The sequence below is a fragment of the Schistocerca americana genome, chromosome 7 (assembly GCF_021461395.2).
Source record: "Schistocerca americana isolate TAMUIC-IGC-003095 chromosome 7, iqSchAmer2.1, whole genome shotgun sequence".
NCBI classification, from domain to species: Eukaryota; Metazoa; Arthropoda; class Insecta; order Orthoptera; family Acrididae; genus Schistocerca; species Schistocerca americana.
Genome location: NC_060125.1, coordinates 288,841,032 through 288,855,512, shown reverse-complemented (window position 1 = coordinate 288,855,512; position 14,481 = coordinate 288,841,032). Strand labels below are relative to the sequence as shown.

General features: G+C 43.4%; 1 protein-coding gene across 1 annotated transcript in view; it reads right to left on the bottom strand.

The window, feature by feature from the left end:
* Positions 1-14,481, bottom strand: part of LOC124622432 (myrosinase 1-like) — a 308,720-nt gene that overhangs the window by 6,458 nt on the left and 287,781 nt on the right. The window contains exons 8-10 of the mRNA XM_047148127.1: positions 5,514-5,665; positions 1,932-2,069; positions 358-464 (exon numbers count right to left, since the gene is read on the bottom strand). Coding sequence (XP_047004083.1) covers positions 358-464; positions 1,932-2,069; positions 5,514-5,665 — 397 coding nt within the window. The remainder of the gene's footprint in view (positions 1-357; positions 465-1,931; positions 2,070-5,513; positions 5,666-14,481) is intronic.

The following is a 14,481-nucleotide window of genomic DNA, read 5'->3' as shown; positions in this document are numbered from 1 at the left end:
TACAGCTACTCACATACTGTGGGCTTATTCCACATGGTTGTACCTTCGTTAGCAGCACCATGTCAAAAGTCTTCCGGAAATCTAAAAGTGTAGCATCTGCCTGATGCCCTTAATCCATAGTTGCAGTATATCATGTGACAAAAGAGCAAGCTGAGTTTCGCACTACTTATGCTTTCCAAAACCACGCTGATTCGTGGACATAAGGTTCTCAATCTCAAGAAAGTTTCTTATATTCGAACTGAGAATATTTTCAAGGATTCTGCGCCAAACCAAACTTACGGATATTGGGCTGTGAGTCCATTCTTTTACCCTACTTACATAAATATGTTCCATTAGTGGATAGGTTTCAATACGCACGTGTATCCTCTCATCCATTCGTAGTTGTCTAGAAGACTCCACGCTGTGTAACCAATGACGTTGACACCATCGAGGTACATGGCGTTCAGCATCTCCCTCAAGTACGACTGTAAAAGGTGAAGCATGTTATAATTATTCTTGTAATCTGCGAATTGTATACAGTGACTCACATTATGAAATTTACTATCAATTCATTAAGTACGTTTTACTGCTTAATTCACTTTTTAGTAACATTTATTAGCGTGACACATCTCGGCAGCATGCTGCCACCATCAGGTACATTAACGCTTCACGCACATAAATTTCAAGAGTGATGAGGATTATTTGCTGAGTGTGCCAGTGAGTAATCTCATTGTACTGAAACTCAACAATTTTTGCTGGAAATTTATTTTTCTTGAAAAATGGTTTAATTTCGCTACATGACCTCACTGGCACACCTAGAAAATAATCGTCATCACATTTCAAATTAATGGATACGTAACTATATTGCACCTGATAATGAAGCGTGCTGCCGAAACTCGTCGTGCTAATAACTGTTAGTAGAAGTGAATAGAAAAGTAAAACCTATGTCATAAATTTGTAATGCAGTCAGTGATCTCAGTCGGTTTCATACACCATGGATAAATTTAAGTATAAATTTCTCAACAGTTTACGATTGTGTGTGATATTCGGAGCACTATTACAACATTTAAAGAACCACTAATACACATTCGTTCTACCTCTATTCATGTTATTAAAATAAAATGGCTAATCAGTTATGAAACAAATCCTTTAACATAAACAATTCTTCATTCTTTATGAAAGCAGCAGTCATTGGCACACATTGCTCCTACGTGACATTGGTAAATTAACGTCGTATCGGTAGAAATCTAGAGCCCGGATGTGTAAAGAATTTGCTACACATTTAAATTCACGTCCATCTGTGCATTTCACTAGCCACCATCAACACACATGTATTTTTAATTCTGTTACGTTGTGTTTAGTACCTGTGACATCACAGCCCTCACTTGCCATGGAGCTTCGGCCACAGTACACGATTCGAGGTATAGCTCTCATTGTCTTAAGATTACGTCGAGCTCATTGACGATTCTGCATCATTATATACCTTACTTTACTCAGGGCTTTGATTTTAAAGAAAAATCGCAGAAGAAATGTGATAGAGTCGCGTGCTGACTTTTTCTGTATTATTGTCGTCATTCAACTTCGAACCCTAGCCGTCGGCGGTTATTGTTATTACTGACGCTGTATTACTGTTTTCATTCAATATGTAGTTTTCCGCGGGCTTTTAGTGGAGACTAAAATAAATTTTTGCCCATTCTAAAAGCTGTGTTTGACAGTTTTTGGGAGAATAAAACAGTTGTATAGGTTTCAAGGAATAAATCCAGAATTCCTGTTAACACCTCGACCAGGATCAATGTTCTGAGGAACATTCGTGCACCATAATCTTACCTGTAAATGTAGTCTTAGCAATTGAAAATCCGTCACTCGGTTTCTAACATGTATGTGTTCCTGAAAATACTTTGAAGATAATTAAAATACAACTATCATTGAAGCTAACTACTGAATATTCTTACCGTGTAATAATTTTGACGACCGGTATCGTTGATTTCTCCTGTGTCTGCAAATCCGTTCTCGGTGATGAATATTCCCATTTTAGTATCGTACTCGTTGGCGACCCACTTCAGAAGGCCGCGAAAGCCCCAGGGCACAACCTAGAGTGCGAGACAAGGGTCATGTGGTGTTCTAAAGTAAGTGACTGAAGTACTCGTAGTCATATTCGTAATACTCAAGGCAGTTTTTTAGAAGGTGATGATCGAGGCAGCTTGTTAGAAAGTGCCTTAATGGATTATCAAGGCGATGTGGTAATAAGGATCTTAAATTTATTGGTATTGGCTCTGAGCACTATGGGACTTAACATCTGAGGTTATCAGTCCCCTAGAACTTAGAACTACTTAAACCTAACTAACCTAAGGACATCGCACACATCCATGCCCGAGGCAGGATTCGAACCTGCGACCGTAGCGGTCACGAGGTTCCAGACTGTAGCGCGTTAACGTATTTCCAGACTGACGATCACTATATTACAATCAAAGAATAAGACTGACATTCGTACTAGATACAAATTTATTATTTACATTATTTTATTTTGTATGTGATTTTTGATCCATTCCTCGATGGCGCAGCCATATTTCTGTACTGAGTTTTGCAGTATTATTAGAAGTATTTGTTCTTCAGTATGGAAATTTCACGCTCTTCACACATATATCTGCCTTCGTTGTGATAGTTCACTGGTTTTTCAACAGAAGAAACAAATTTCATTTGTCATTCACTATTTATATTTGAAGTATTTACTGTAATTTCTCTCTATGCTGCAAGAATAACTAGTTCAACTGCTAATGCATAACGTGTTCCGTCGCACACCCAGCATCAGATACTGGAAATAAAGTCAAAAACCGGTAAGATAACCAGTACCCTTACGATATAAGCTGACATACAAACTTCAGTTGGGGGCTTCATTTATACGACAATGTTACAGATTGTCCTCCTTTTGTCTCATTTTGTGTTATTCCATTTTATTTACAGCATTTCATGATGACTGTATAAGCTTAACATTAAATTAGTCAAAGATTCGATCTGGCTGGAAACTGGTTAAACAATAAATGGATAGTGTTAATATTCGGCTTATAGGTTCAAACCCCATTTTCTTGCTGCAATACAATACTTATTTTCGTTTCAGGGCGTTTAACCTGACATAGTAAAGACATCCCCAGTGAATTTTTGGTTACTCGTCTGATCTGCCAAAATCCACTGAAGAAGTCTTTTATATTAAAGGCAAAAGACAACTGAAACGTAAATAAATATTGTATTGCAACAAGGAAAAGGTATTTGATGTTATTAAGCAAATATTTATATACTGGCTGCGGGAAGCCGCCACACCAAGAAATGTGGGTACTGTACATTTTGGCTGCTTAACTTTTTATCTCAACTTTCTGTGGACTCATTACAAACAACAGTAATAAAAGTAGTTTCTTTCCAATAATTATTCCTCCAGAACACAAAACATCTCATGAATGTTTGCTGTATCTTAAAATTTTTCAACTTTCATATCCTTTTTCATAATTTCGCACACCACTGTACAATTGTCGCACGATTCCTGCAATGCTCTATATTTCGTTGGATTGCAATTTACAAATCATAATTAATGGCGTAAACCCATACAGTCGAAAGTATATGATACTAGAAGCAAACACGTCTGAGTAAGCGCAGATCCGCGAACGAACCGTTAGCGAAACAGTTGCGGCTTCCCCGTTACCAGGCATACCGGCGTCACTCTGCATGAATACCGCAAGCTGGTCCGTCGTGTTATCTTTGTTTACCTTCTCTAGACGTGGAGTTGTTCACAGAATGGATGCGACATTGCAATACATGAACTGTATTCGCAGTTAAGACTACGGACAACCATCAACTGTATAATGGAATGATGACAGTCAAAATTTGTGCGGCACCAGGTTTCGGACCTGAATTTCCCGCTTATCGCAAGCGGTCGCCTTGGCTATCCGAGCACGACTCACGACCAAATCCAAACTTCTATCTGTCGTCAGCCATTTGCCTACAACCTGCACTCGTGCTTTCATTATTTATATTTCTTTACAGGGAAGACATTTGAATTGAAAGTCGCTTGCTCGATGTCGGTGGATAATTACGGTAGTGCAGTGTGTAACGTTTCTTCATTTGCGAAACTATTACCACCCGCCAACCCTATTTTTCGATACCGTGGATTAATCAATATTTTTCTACGTAATGTCTCATATTTTTCACTCTATTCAAATTTGGTTTCATTTTTATATGTGAGTATGTCGATATTTTGAGATGTTGAAATCGATATAATATCTAGTATGAATATCTTTGTACTGATTGTTATCTTTGATGCTGGTCTGTGACTTTTGGCGCGGAAGCGTACAGAGTAGTCAAGTTTTTGTGTTGAGTATCAACAGTCTTGACTTTGTGTTGGAAATGAAAAGATGAGTCTGAATTACGGACAATGAAAAATGTTGTCAGTTTTATTAAGAACATTAACGGCTGCGAAATTGTATCATGAAGTAATGTTTTGAACATGCGAAAATAAAAAAAGTTTAATAAATGTGAATTTTTGCGAAAAGTGAGTGTCAAGAATTATTTTCAACTGACCATTGTTTGAAAAAAGTATGAAGCACAATGCAATGAAAAACATAAATCATCAAATCAATCCTGAAAGATTGTCTTCGTAAGTTCTTCAAGTCGGCGTAATTAACATTCGAGTTCCTTTCGCAACAACAGCGACAGTCCTGCTATCTACACAACAATTTTAATTACGAGCCAAAGCGAGAGCGAGATCGTCGTTGGATTGCAAATACAAGATAAGTGATATTATTGTTAATTTTCTTCAGTGACTGTAATCAATTGACGTAGCAATACCTGCCACATTAAAGACCTTTTGGTTGCGCAATAAAAAGAGCATAATTTGAGTGCGCGACGTGATAATTTTTGTTATAAGTGCCTGTGTTGTTGAGAAGTAGGACGCAGTGGTCTTTCGCTTACGCATGCCGTTATGAAATACATTAAATGTATTCGCAGCTGCGAATATGAATCACCGTCAGCTGTATGATGGAATGACGAAAAGTTTATCTAATTGGGATCACATTTACACTGAATCAAGTTAGCAGTGGCTGATAAACAGAAAGTCGCAAATTATCTCGCAGACGATTCGTTTGCAGAGCTATTTTGACTGAGACACTTTTGCATCTAGTATACCATACTTTCAACTGTATGATTTTACACCATTAATTATGTTACTTATGATACATCCCCTACACATGATATCCGACGTCTTCGTGGTCCAAACGAGACACTTAGTCTGGCAATTACTAAACAGTTTATTTGAAAACTACTACACTGAAGTAATGTCGTAATGCGTGGGAAATTGTTCAATTGAGAGGATAAATGGTAAATTTCCTTCTACTAATGAAAACGGATGATTGCCAGGAGGAATAAAAATTAGAGAAGCTGTTCAAGAAGAGAACTAAATGGATTTATGTTTTTTATCCTTGCATTATGAACTAGTTCACAAATTTAGGTGCGATATAAAGAAATGGTGTGCTCAGGGCAGAGATAACCACCTTCATGATGTTGTAGGAGGAGTTGGGCCAGCTCGGGTCACACGAGGTGACCACGCCGGTGTCCCACTCGTGCGAAGGGTACTGGTCAGCTTGCTCGCCGTCCTCTGCCAGGTTTGTCGTGTAGTGGTTCAGCGAGAAGTAGTCCGCCGAGCCTGCGAACGAAAACATCGCCTGTCACTCTCTTATGAGAGGTAACGAGATTATGTGTGGAGGTCTCTCTCTCTCTCTCTCTCTCTCTCTCTCTCTCTCTCTCTCTCTCTCTGTCTGTCTATCTGTCTTATAGAGGGTTATAAACTGAGTATCTCCAAATAAAGAGCTAATGGCTGGTAATGAATATTTCGTTTTTTCTATTGACTTAAACCGTTTGAGCTCCATCGGCTACAAACGTGACGAGAGGTTGTAAAGTTTAAAAAAAATAGAGGAGTGGCCATTAAAACTGCTACACCAAGAAGAAATGCAGTTGATAAACGGGTATTCATTGGACAAATATATTATACTAGAACTGACATGTGATGACATTTTCACGCATTTTGGGTGCATAGGTCCTGAGAAATAGTACCCAGAACAACCACCACTGGCCGTAATAACGGCCTTGATACGCCTGGGCATTGAGTCAAACAGAGCTTGGATGGCGTGTACAGGTACAGCTGCCCATGCAGCTTCAACACCGTGCCACAGTTCATCAAGAGCAGTGACTGGCGTATTGTGACGAGCCAGTTGCTCGCCCACCATTGACCAGACGTTTTCAATTGATGAGAGATCTGGAGAATGTGCTGGCCAGGGCAGCAGTCGAACATTTTCTGTATCCAGAAAGGCCCGTACAGGACCTGTAACATGCGGTCGTGCATTATCCTGCTGAAATGTAGGGTTTCACAGGGATCGAATGAAGGGTAGAGCCACGGGTCGTAACACATCTGAAATGTAACGTCCGCTGTTCAAAGTGCCGTCAATGCGAACTAGGGGTGACCGAGACGTACTAACCAATGGCACCCCAGACCATCATGCCGGGTGATACGCCAGTATGGCGATGACGAATACACACTTCCAAAGTGCGTTCACCGCGATGTCGCCAAACACGGATGCGACCATCATGATGCTGTAAACAACCTGGATTCGTCCGAAAAAAATTACGTTTTGCCATTCGTGCACCCAGGTTCGCCGTTGAGTACACCATCGCAGGCACTTCTGTCTGTGATGCAGCGTCAAGGGTAACCGCAGCCATAGTCTCCGAGCTGATAGTCCATGCTGCTGCAAACGTCGTCGATCTGTTTGTGAAGATGGTTGTTGTCTTGCAAACGTGCCCATGTGTTGACTCAGGGATCGAGACGTGGCTGCACGATCCGTTACAGCCATGCGGATAAGACGCCTATCATCTCGACTGCTAGTGATACGAGGCCGTTGGCATCCAGCACGGCGTTCCGTATTACACTCCTGAACCCACCGATTGCAATGATCTCGACCAACGCGAGCACTATGTCGGGATACGACAAACCGCAATCGCGATAGGTTACAATCCGACCTTTATTAAAGTCGGAAACGTGTTGGTACGCATTTCTCCTCCTTACACGACGCATCACAACAACGTTTCACCAGGCAACGCCGGTCAACTGCTGTTTGTATATGAGAAATCGGTTGGAAACTTTTCTCATGTCCGCACTTTGCAGGTTTCGGCACCGGCGCCAAACTTGTGTTAATGCTCTGAAAAGCTAATCATTTGCATATCACAGCATCTTCTTCCTGTCGGTTAAATTTCGTGTCTGTAGCACTTCATCTTCGTCGTGTAGCAATTTTAATGGCCAATAGTGTATTATAACGCTGAACTACCTCTCCGTTTCCCTATCCACCTTACAGAAACGCCAGGTTCAATCAGTCCTACAGTCGACAACGGTACGTCTTATCACTTTCCTAACATGGCCGACTTTGGTTTGCCTACCACGCTTCTCTTACAGATGTCTCGCAGATCTCGTCCCGATCGTTTTCTTCTCCATGCAGGCGCAGGATTCAACATGCAAACAACGAACTGTTCTAAATTGAAGTGGCACCGTAGGAGAAAATCCACTGGTACGAAATTATCAAAACATACGATGCCACTTGATTTTTATTCATTGCCGTTTACCAGTAATCAAGAGACGTAAGTAAGAACCTGATTATGTTCATTTATTAAAGCAAATTTCGAGGAAGCTAACTACATTCAGAGCACCGCAACAACACACAATCTACTGATTTACAGTATTACAAGATGTTCAAAACTTCACATGACCGTTCACCAAGACACTGATATAAAACATCTATGTGGATTGGTACACACAAACATTTTCCGAGACACTGTTAATTGATACGAATAATTATCGACATCGCATTCCTCTTATTGTTTCGTTCGTACGTGGTAAGAGACTCTTAGTGAGTTACTGTAACAGCCTGGCGCCTGCTTATTCAGTGCCCGCATCTAATGCGTCCATCGTCTTTCACCAACTAAGCTAAAATGTTCTCTCATTTAAGTTTTTACTTTAGTTTACTTTATTAAATTATTATTAACCTTCTGTTAGGGCAACTAATGTTGACGGTATGGCTGGAGGAGCGTAGCAGTGTTGGAATAACAAATATTAACTAACAAAAATGTTCTGCTACGCGCCACGCACAATATGTGATTTCCGGCAGTCCATACGGTACTCCATCATACACAGTCACCGCTAACAGACGCGTTCCCACGTTGTGAAACCATCTGCCACACAACCCGGTGCACGGTATTTCTCCCTACCTTCCGTTTATTGAATGTTCTTATCTGATTAATAGCAAGTAGAAGTAGAATAAAAATGTTATGTGGGGGGAAAGTGCGACAGAAACGCCACAAGGTCTCGTTATTTCACACTAAGCTCCCCGAGATGTTAAAATCAGAATTATTACAGAAGTGACGACTACTTAATGGAACTGAAGGCATGTTCCCATCCCTTTCGTAATACCAGTCTGGTAACAGTAATAGTAACTTTAACAGTACCGCCAACTTTCAAACGGACCTGTGTTTACACATACAAGTCTTTGCACAGAGAAGCTTTGCGAAACTGTAGAGGGCTCTTAGTGCAGCAGCTGGCAATAACAAGCTAACACGAAAATCATGGAAGGCGGGAACCGCCAGGGGAACACGCGGCATCTTCTGTAGCGACGGCCGTGGGCACGCAGGTGCAGCGGGCCTGTAGAGGTAAATATAAGTCCACCGTGAGGAACCGGTATCTCTCCTCCAAAAAGACTTCTTTAGCTGCTTCAAATATCGCGGAAGTGTTTTGATTAGTGATTTCAAATAGATTACAATTTAATTATGTAAACTGACCATTGGATGTCAGAAGAGGCGGAACCGCCAATATAAAAGGAGGAGGGGAGTAATGCGTTCTCACTACAGAAGCTGTAACAGAAGAAGGGGTTGGTGAGGACAGATAGTCACCGTGAATGTGAACTAGTCACTGGATGTCACGTGAGTAACACATACACCAGGGCCACATGAACCTTCTAAAGCTGCCCAGGTCGACGGTTGCTGACGTGATTGTCAGGTGGAAATGCGCAAGAACAATCACACCTAAACCGAGACCACGCAGACCTCATATACTGACGAGCAAAGACCGTTGAGCATTGTGGTGGATGTTTATAAAAAAAAAATGCATGAAATAAGCGACAAGTATCACTCGTCGGAGCCGAAGGCCTGCGTACAGTCCAGCTAGCACAGTAACTGTGCCTATGGACGGGGTACAATAGTAGAGCAGATCCCCATGAGCCACTCGTTTTTATTGTCAGTGATAGGCGATGCTTCAATTGGTGTAAACAGCGATGTCACTGGGCGGTGGGTGACTGGAAGTGAGTGATTTGGAGTGATTAATCACGTTGTACTCGTACCTGTGGCAATCCAATCAAGGTGTTTGGGTTTGGCGAATTCCTGCACAACCTCACCTGTCATCGCGTGTATTGCCAACAGTGAAGTACAGAGGAGGTGATGTTGCGGTGCAGGGGTGTTTTTCACGGACAAAGTGTGGTTCCATCATTCCACTTAAGAAAATGTTAAACGTCGAAGTTTATGAGCATATTTTACAGCACTGTGTACTGAGTATAACAGGGGAACAGTTCGGAGACGATGATTGTATCAATACGACAATGAACCCTGTCATAAAGTAGCATCTTTGAGGCCAAAGTTTGTGAACAATAACCTTCCTCCCCAGAGCCCCGACCCGAATCCTGTGGAATCCGTCTGGGATGAGTTAGAAGGCCGTTTTCGCTCCAGACCCCAACGTCCAACATCAGTACCTTTTCTGGGTTGGGCTCTTCAGGAAGACTGGACTACCATCCCTCCGCAGATATTGAAGCACTATGTAGAAAGTGTTCCCAGCAGAGTTCAATCCGTCATAAAGATGAATTGTGGACACATCCCGTTTCCAGACTTTTGTTAGCTGGTGAGCCTTGCGTGTTCCCGCCATCACGTATTTTACACTCTGTTTTTAACGTACTTCCACCTCACTACCTTAATTTAAATTACTACTGTCACTGACTTGCTGCTTTGCCTGACCGTGAGCGGCGCTAGCAGCGCGTATCCATATATCCCATCTCGTAGTACCTTTGCTCGACTGCTATTACGTCCCGGTCGTTGTCTGTCGTAAGGAGTTCGGATAGGAAGTTAGGGGCGCGACTTCGGACCGCCAGTCAGTGGGAACGCGTCTGGAGCGCAGTCCGGACTGCCAGTCGGCGAGTTGCAATGTGGCTCTAGTGCAGTCGGGTTGGAGCAGCAGTGAGGTCTGCGTCGACATGGCTCGCCCGACCATTGCCGCCACGCATCTATTGAGCCGGGCCACGGTCTTCGTGGATCGTCGGTTGGTCGTCCTACCGGACGACGCGTTTTGGCTCGTCGATCGTTCATGAGTCGGCTGTGTGTGTGTGTGTGTGTGTGTGTGTGTGTGTGTGTGTGTGTGTGTATCGACTCCGATTTGTCTTCGTGCGTGCTTAGTTGATGTTGTATCGTTCAGGTCTTCGTGCATTTGTCAAGTTGTGTGTGTAGTTGGCGTTAGTTCCACTAACGATTATTTTAAATGTTGTCGGCATACTGGCTCTGAGAGGTCGGTCGTCTCATCGTGCGACGTGTAACTGGTTCTCTAAGCGCTTCTGGGCCCCTTCAATTACCATCTTGTAGAACTTGGGTCGGTCCTTTGCTTGTGCAGGGATGTCACTTAGCCAGTGGGCGTGTTTCCCCTGTATGGTTGGGTCCGAGCAGTGTTTCCGCCGTCTTGTGTCTGGAAGTGAGTGGGAGACGCACCAGCGGTGCAGTCGCGACGGAACCGCTGTCGCGGACGGACCAGCAGGCAGTCGGTCGGTTGCCGCGGACTAGGAAAGTTACCTCCGCGCGGTGCAGTCGGCTGGGTCCGCTGCCGGTCCCTGCGCAGGTGACGAAGCGTGTGTGGAGCTGTCCGATCGCTACGAGCTTCGTGGTTCACCTACCCAGGACGTCAAAGTTGAGTAGTGGTTTCAACTACCCAAGCCAAGTCCATTCATGTTATGATAGTTCGTTTCGGTAGTTTGCTGTTCGGGAGGTTTTCCTGTGAGCAACACCAAGTGTTTATAGTGCTGCAATTTAGCCGCCATGAGGTGCAATTAATTATTTTGGTTGACTACAGTTTGAGTGCACCAGCGGAATTTTCTGCCTTGTGGCCGTTAGTGTTCTGGTTACCTGCTCTGGCCACTAACGTAATTTCAGACAGCGTTCTGTCCTCACCTGTTGTCGCTGACCAACATGGTGTGTAATTTTGACAGCTAATACATACTCCATTGTGGATTACAATTTTAAGGTGAAACTGACCCCAACCTTATTTGGCCATTTCCACAATCCTAATTACCTGTTCTGCCCAGCGGGCTTAGTGGGTGATTCAGCTGGTGTTATTAATACTATTGTAATGACGTGATTGTACGGGGAAACACTTCGTGTAAATTGGTATGCCCAAGAAATGTAGATGAAACATTAATAACATCGAAACAATATTTCATTTCTCACGAAAATTATCTTGAGTGGTTTTTTTTTATTTGTTTACTAGTGGCTGTGTCTGCATATGACCTGCCTCACAGAAGCTACTGCATGACGTGTTTCACAGCAATCAGCATTATTATTGTGAATATCTACAGTGCTTAGCTAAAACTGTTTCCTTTTTTTATAAATAACTATACATGCAGCTCAGAAACCTAACATCACACTTAACTATTTAAAATGAAATAAAACCACTGAAAGAAAGTGATCTAGATAAAGAAGAGAGACAGCAAGGACATGAGGCTGATAAGGCACTATCTGATTAAATGATCTAGCTAAAAACACACATTAGACATAATGAAAATGAGTTACCAATAATGGAGTAAAGGTAAAAAAGGCAATGAGATAAATCATGTGTGATTCAGCTGTTTTATCTGCACATAAAGAAGGGCGAACCACCAGTCGCAGTCCGTCATTGGGTATCCGGAAGCTGCAGCACTCCAGACACGTGGCGTCTGACACTGAACACGTGGCCTTATTCATACCGGAGGATGTTCGCACTGGTCTTCATGTTTGTGGTATGCATGGTGTCACCCACCGGATGTACCTTCGGTCCCCTCTATTGTCCAGGACTGAAACCCCTTCCATTCCTCTACTGGAGTACTCACCAAGCTGAAAATTTTGGTACTCGCCAGGAACGCAGTAGACGTGACTTCAGGTACACACACTGATGACCCAGAACATTATGACCCCCAACCTACTCTCGATATAAACCCTCCAGACGATAGTAGCGTCACATGGCGAGGAATGACTGCTAGTCAGACACACGCAGGGTGCTTGTACTAACAGCGAGCGTGCTGTTCGTGTGTATAATGGAGAAGGTGCGCGATCAATCTGAGTTTGACCAAGAGCAGATTATGATGGACCAGAGGATCGGCACGAGCACTTTTGGAAATTGTAGAACATGTCGAGTGTTCGAGGAGTGTTGTGGTGAGTGTCTTCAACACATGGCGAAACCAATGTGAAACCACGTCCTAGACGTCATGGGGCTGGGCGGCCATCCCTCATTACGGATCTCGGAGGTCGTAGGATGGGCAGACTGGTCAAACAGAACAGTCGGCGAACTGTGACGGAACTAACATCAGACTTTAATGTGGCCAGAGTACAAGTGTATATGAACAAACAGTGGATCGAACACTGCTGGTGCCAATTTTAGCACTACGACATCAGGAGCTACGACTGAAATGGGCACGAGACCATCGGCACTGAACGTTGGCCCAGTATCAGGGCGTTGCATGATCTGAAGAATCCCGATATTTTCTTCATCATGCCAATGTGAGGGCGCGAATCCGTCGTCTTCCAGGGGAACAGCTCCTTGACACCTGTACTGATGGACGGAGACAAGCTGCCGATGGCTCGACTATGCTCTGGGGAACATTCACGCTGGCATCTACAGGTCCATTGGACGCTGGCTGCAGACCACGCACGCCCCTTCATGACGATGGAAGTCGCATTTTTCAGCAAGACAACGCGCAACGTCACACGGCCAGGAGAGTGCTAGAGTTGTTCGAGGAACACAGTGGCGAGGTCCAATTGATGTGCTGTCCTCCCAACTCGCCAGATCTTAACCCGATGAAACACTTCTGGGATGTAACTGAACGTGGCGTCAGAGCTCATCGCCCCCTCCCCAGAATTTACGGGAATTAGGTAACTTGTGCGTGCAGATGTGGTACCAACTCACTGCAGCCTCATTGCTTCCATGCTGTGACGCTTGGCCGCTGTTATCTGCACCATAGATGGACATACCACCTCCACATAATGTTCTGGCTGATCAGCGTAGAAGAATCATCGTCCTCCGTGCCAACTGCTGAAATCAATCATTACTCCTTAGCTTTATCTCCCCTGATGGTAGATTTTTAGTGACGCAGTACTTTCAGAAGTTAACGATGACACTGAAGATTAATCACGTAGCTGTCTCCTAGAATATGTATCGGACAGCTTATTCAGAACATCATATGCTTCTCTATCGTGTCTATTGTCATACGATCTATGACACCTTGAATTGTGTCTCCATCAAATCTGAACCTTTAATCGAGTCACTCTATCACGACGTGTCCAGGTGTTCCAGTTCCTCCACAAATGCATTTGTCGTTGCTATTTACGTTAAACATCTACAGATAAATAGGGTAAGGCCCGTGTCTGGTAAGCATGTGCATCATCTCCTTCGAAGGAATTCCCTAACGTCTTGACAGAGTACTATACATTGTCTTCCTCCCATGGTAGTGAAATAGACTCTTTACTATTCACCAGAGATACATTATTTACTCACGGGAGTAATTTAACAGTTATCTGCATTACTTTTTGCGGATGTTGTCCGGTAGGCACCAGACACGATTTTAAGAACTTGCTCTGCATCCTTCAAAGAATGCGGAAGATTAACCGTCCACACATTGAATACAAAGGGTCTATAGAGATAATAATGGTATCATGATAAATTTTAACAAGCTTCAGTTGTCACTAAACACGATTTGCTACAACATAGGCTACATTATCCACGAGCTTCGATGCTTTCCCACATTCTGAAATGTGGACAATAATGTCTCGTCCAGATACACACCTAACGTCCCTACTAATCGGAAGACCGCCTAAATAAATAGTAGAAAAACTATTCATGTGCGGAGTTCGTTAGGAAATTCAAGGTTCAGAGATCCACACTGCCAAGAGTGTGCCTAGAATACCACATTTCAGGCAGTACCTCACACCACGGACAACGCAGTGGCCAACGGCGTTCACTTAACGACCGAAAGCAGCGGCGTTAGCGTAGAGTTGTCAGTGCTAACAGACAAGTAACACTGCGTGAAACAGTCATAGAAATCATTGTGGGACGTACTATTGACGCGTCCGTAAGGACAATGAGTCGAAATTTGGCGTTAATGGGCTAACAGCACATGAACTGTACAGCCTCTCCTGGGCTCGCGA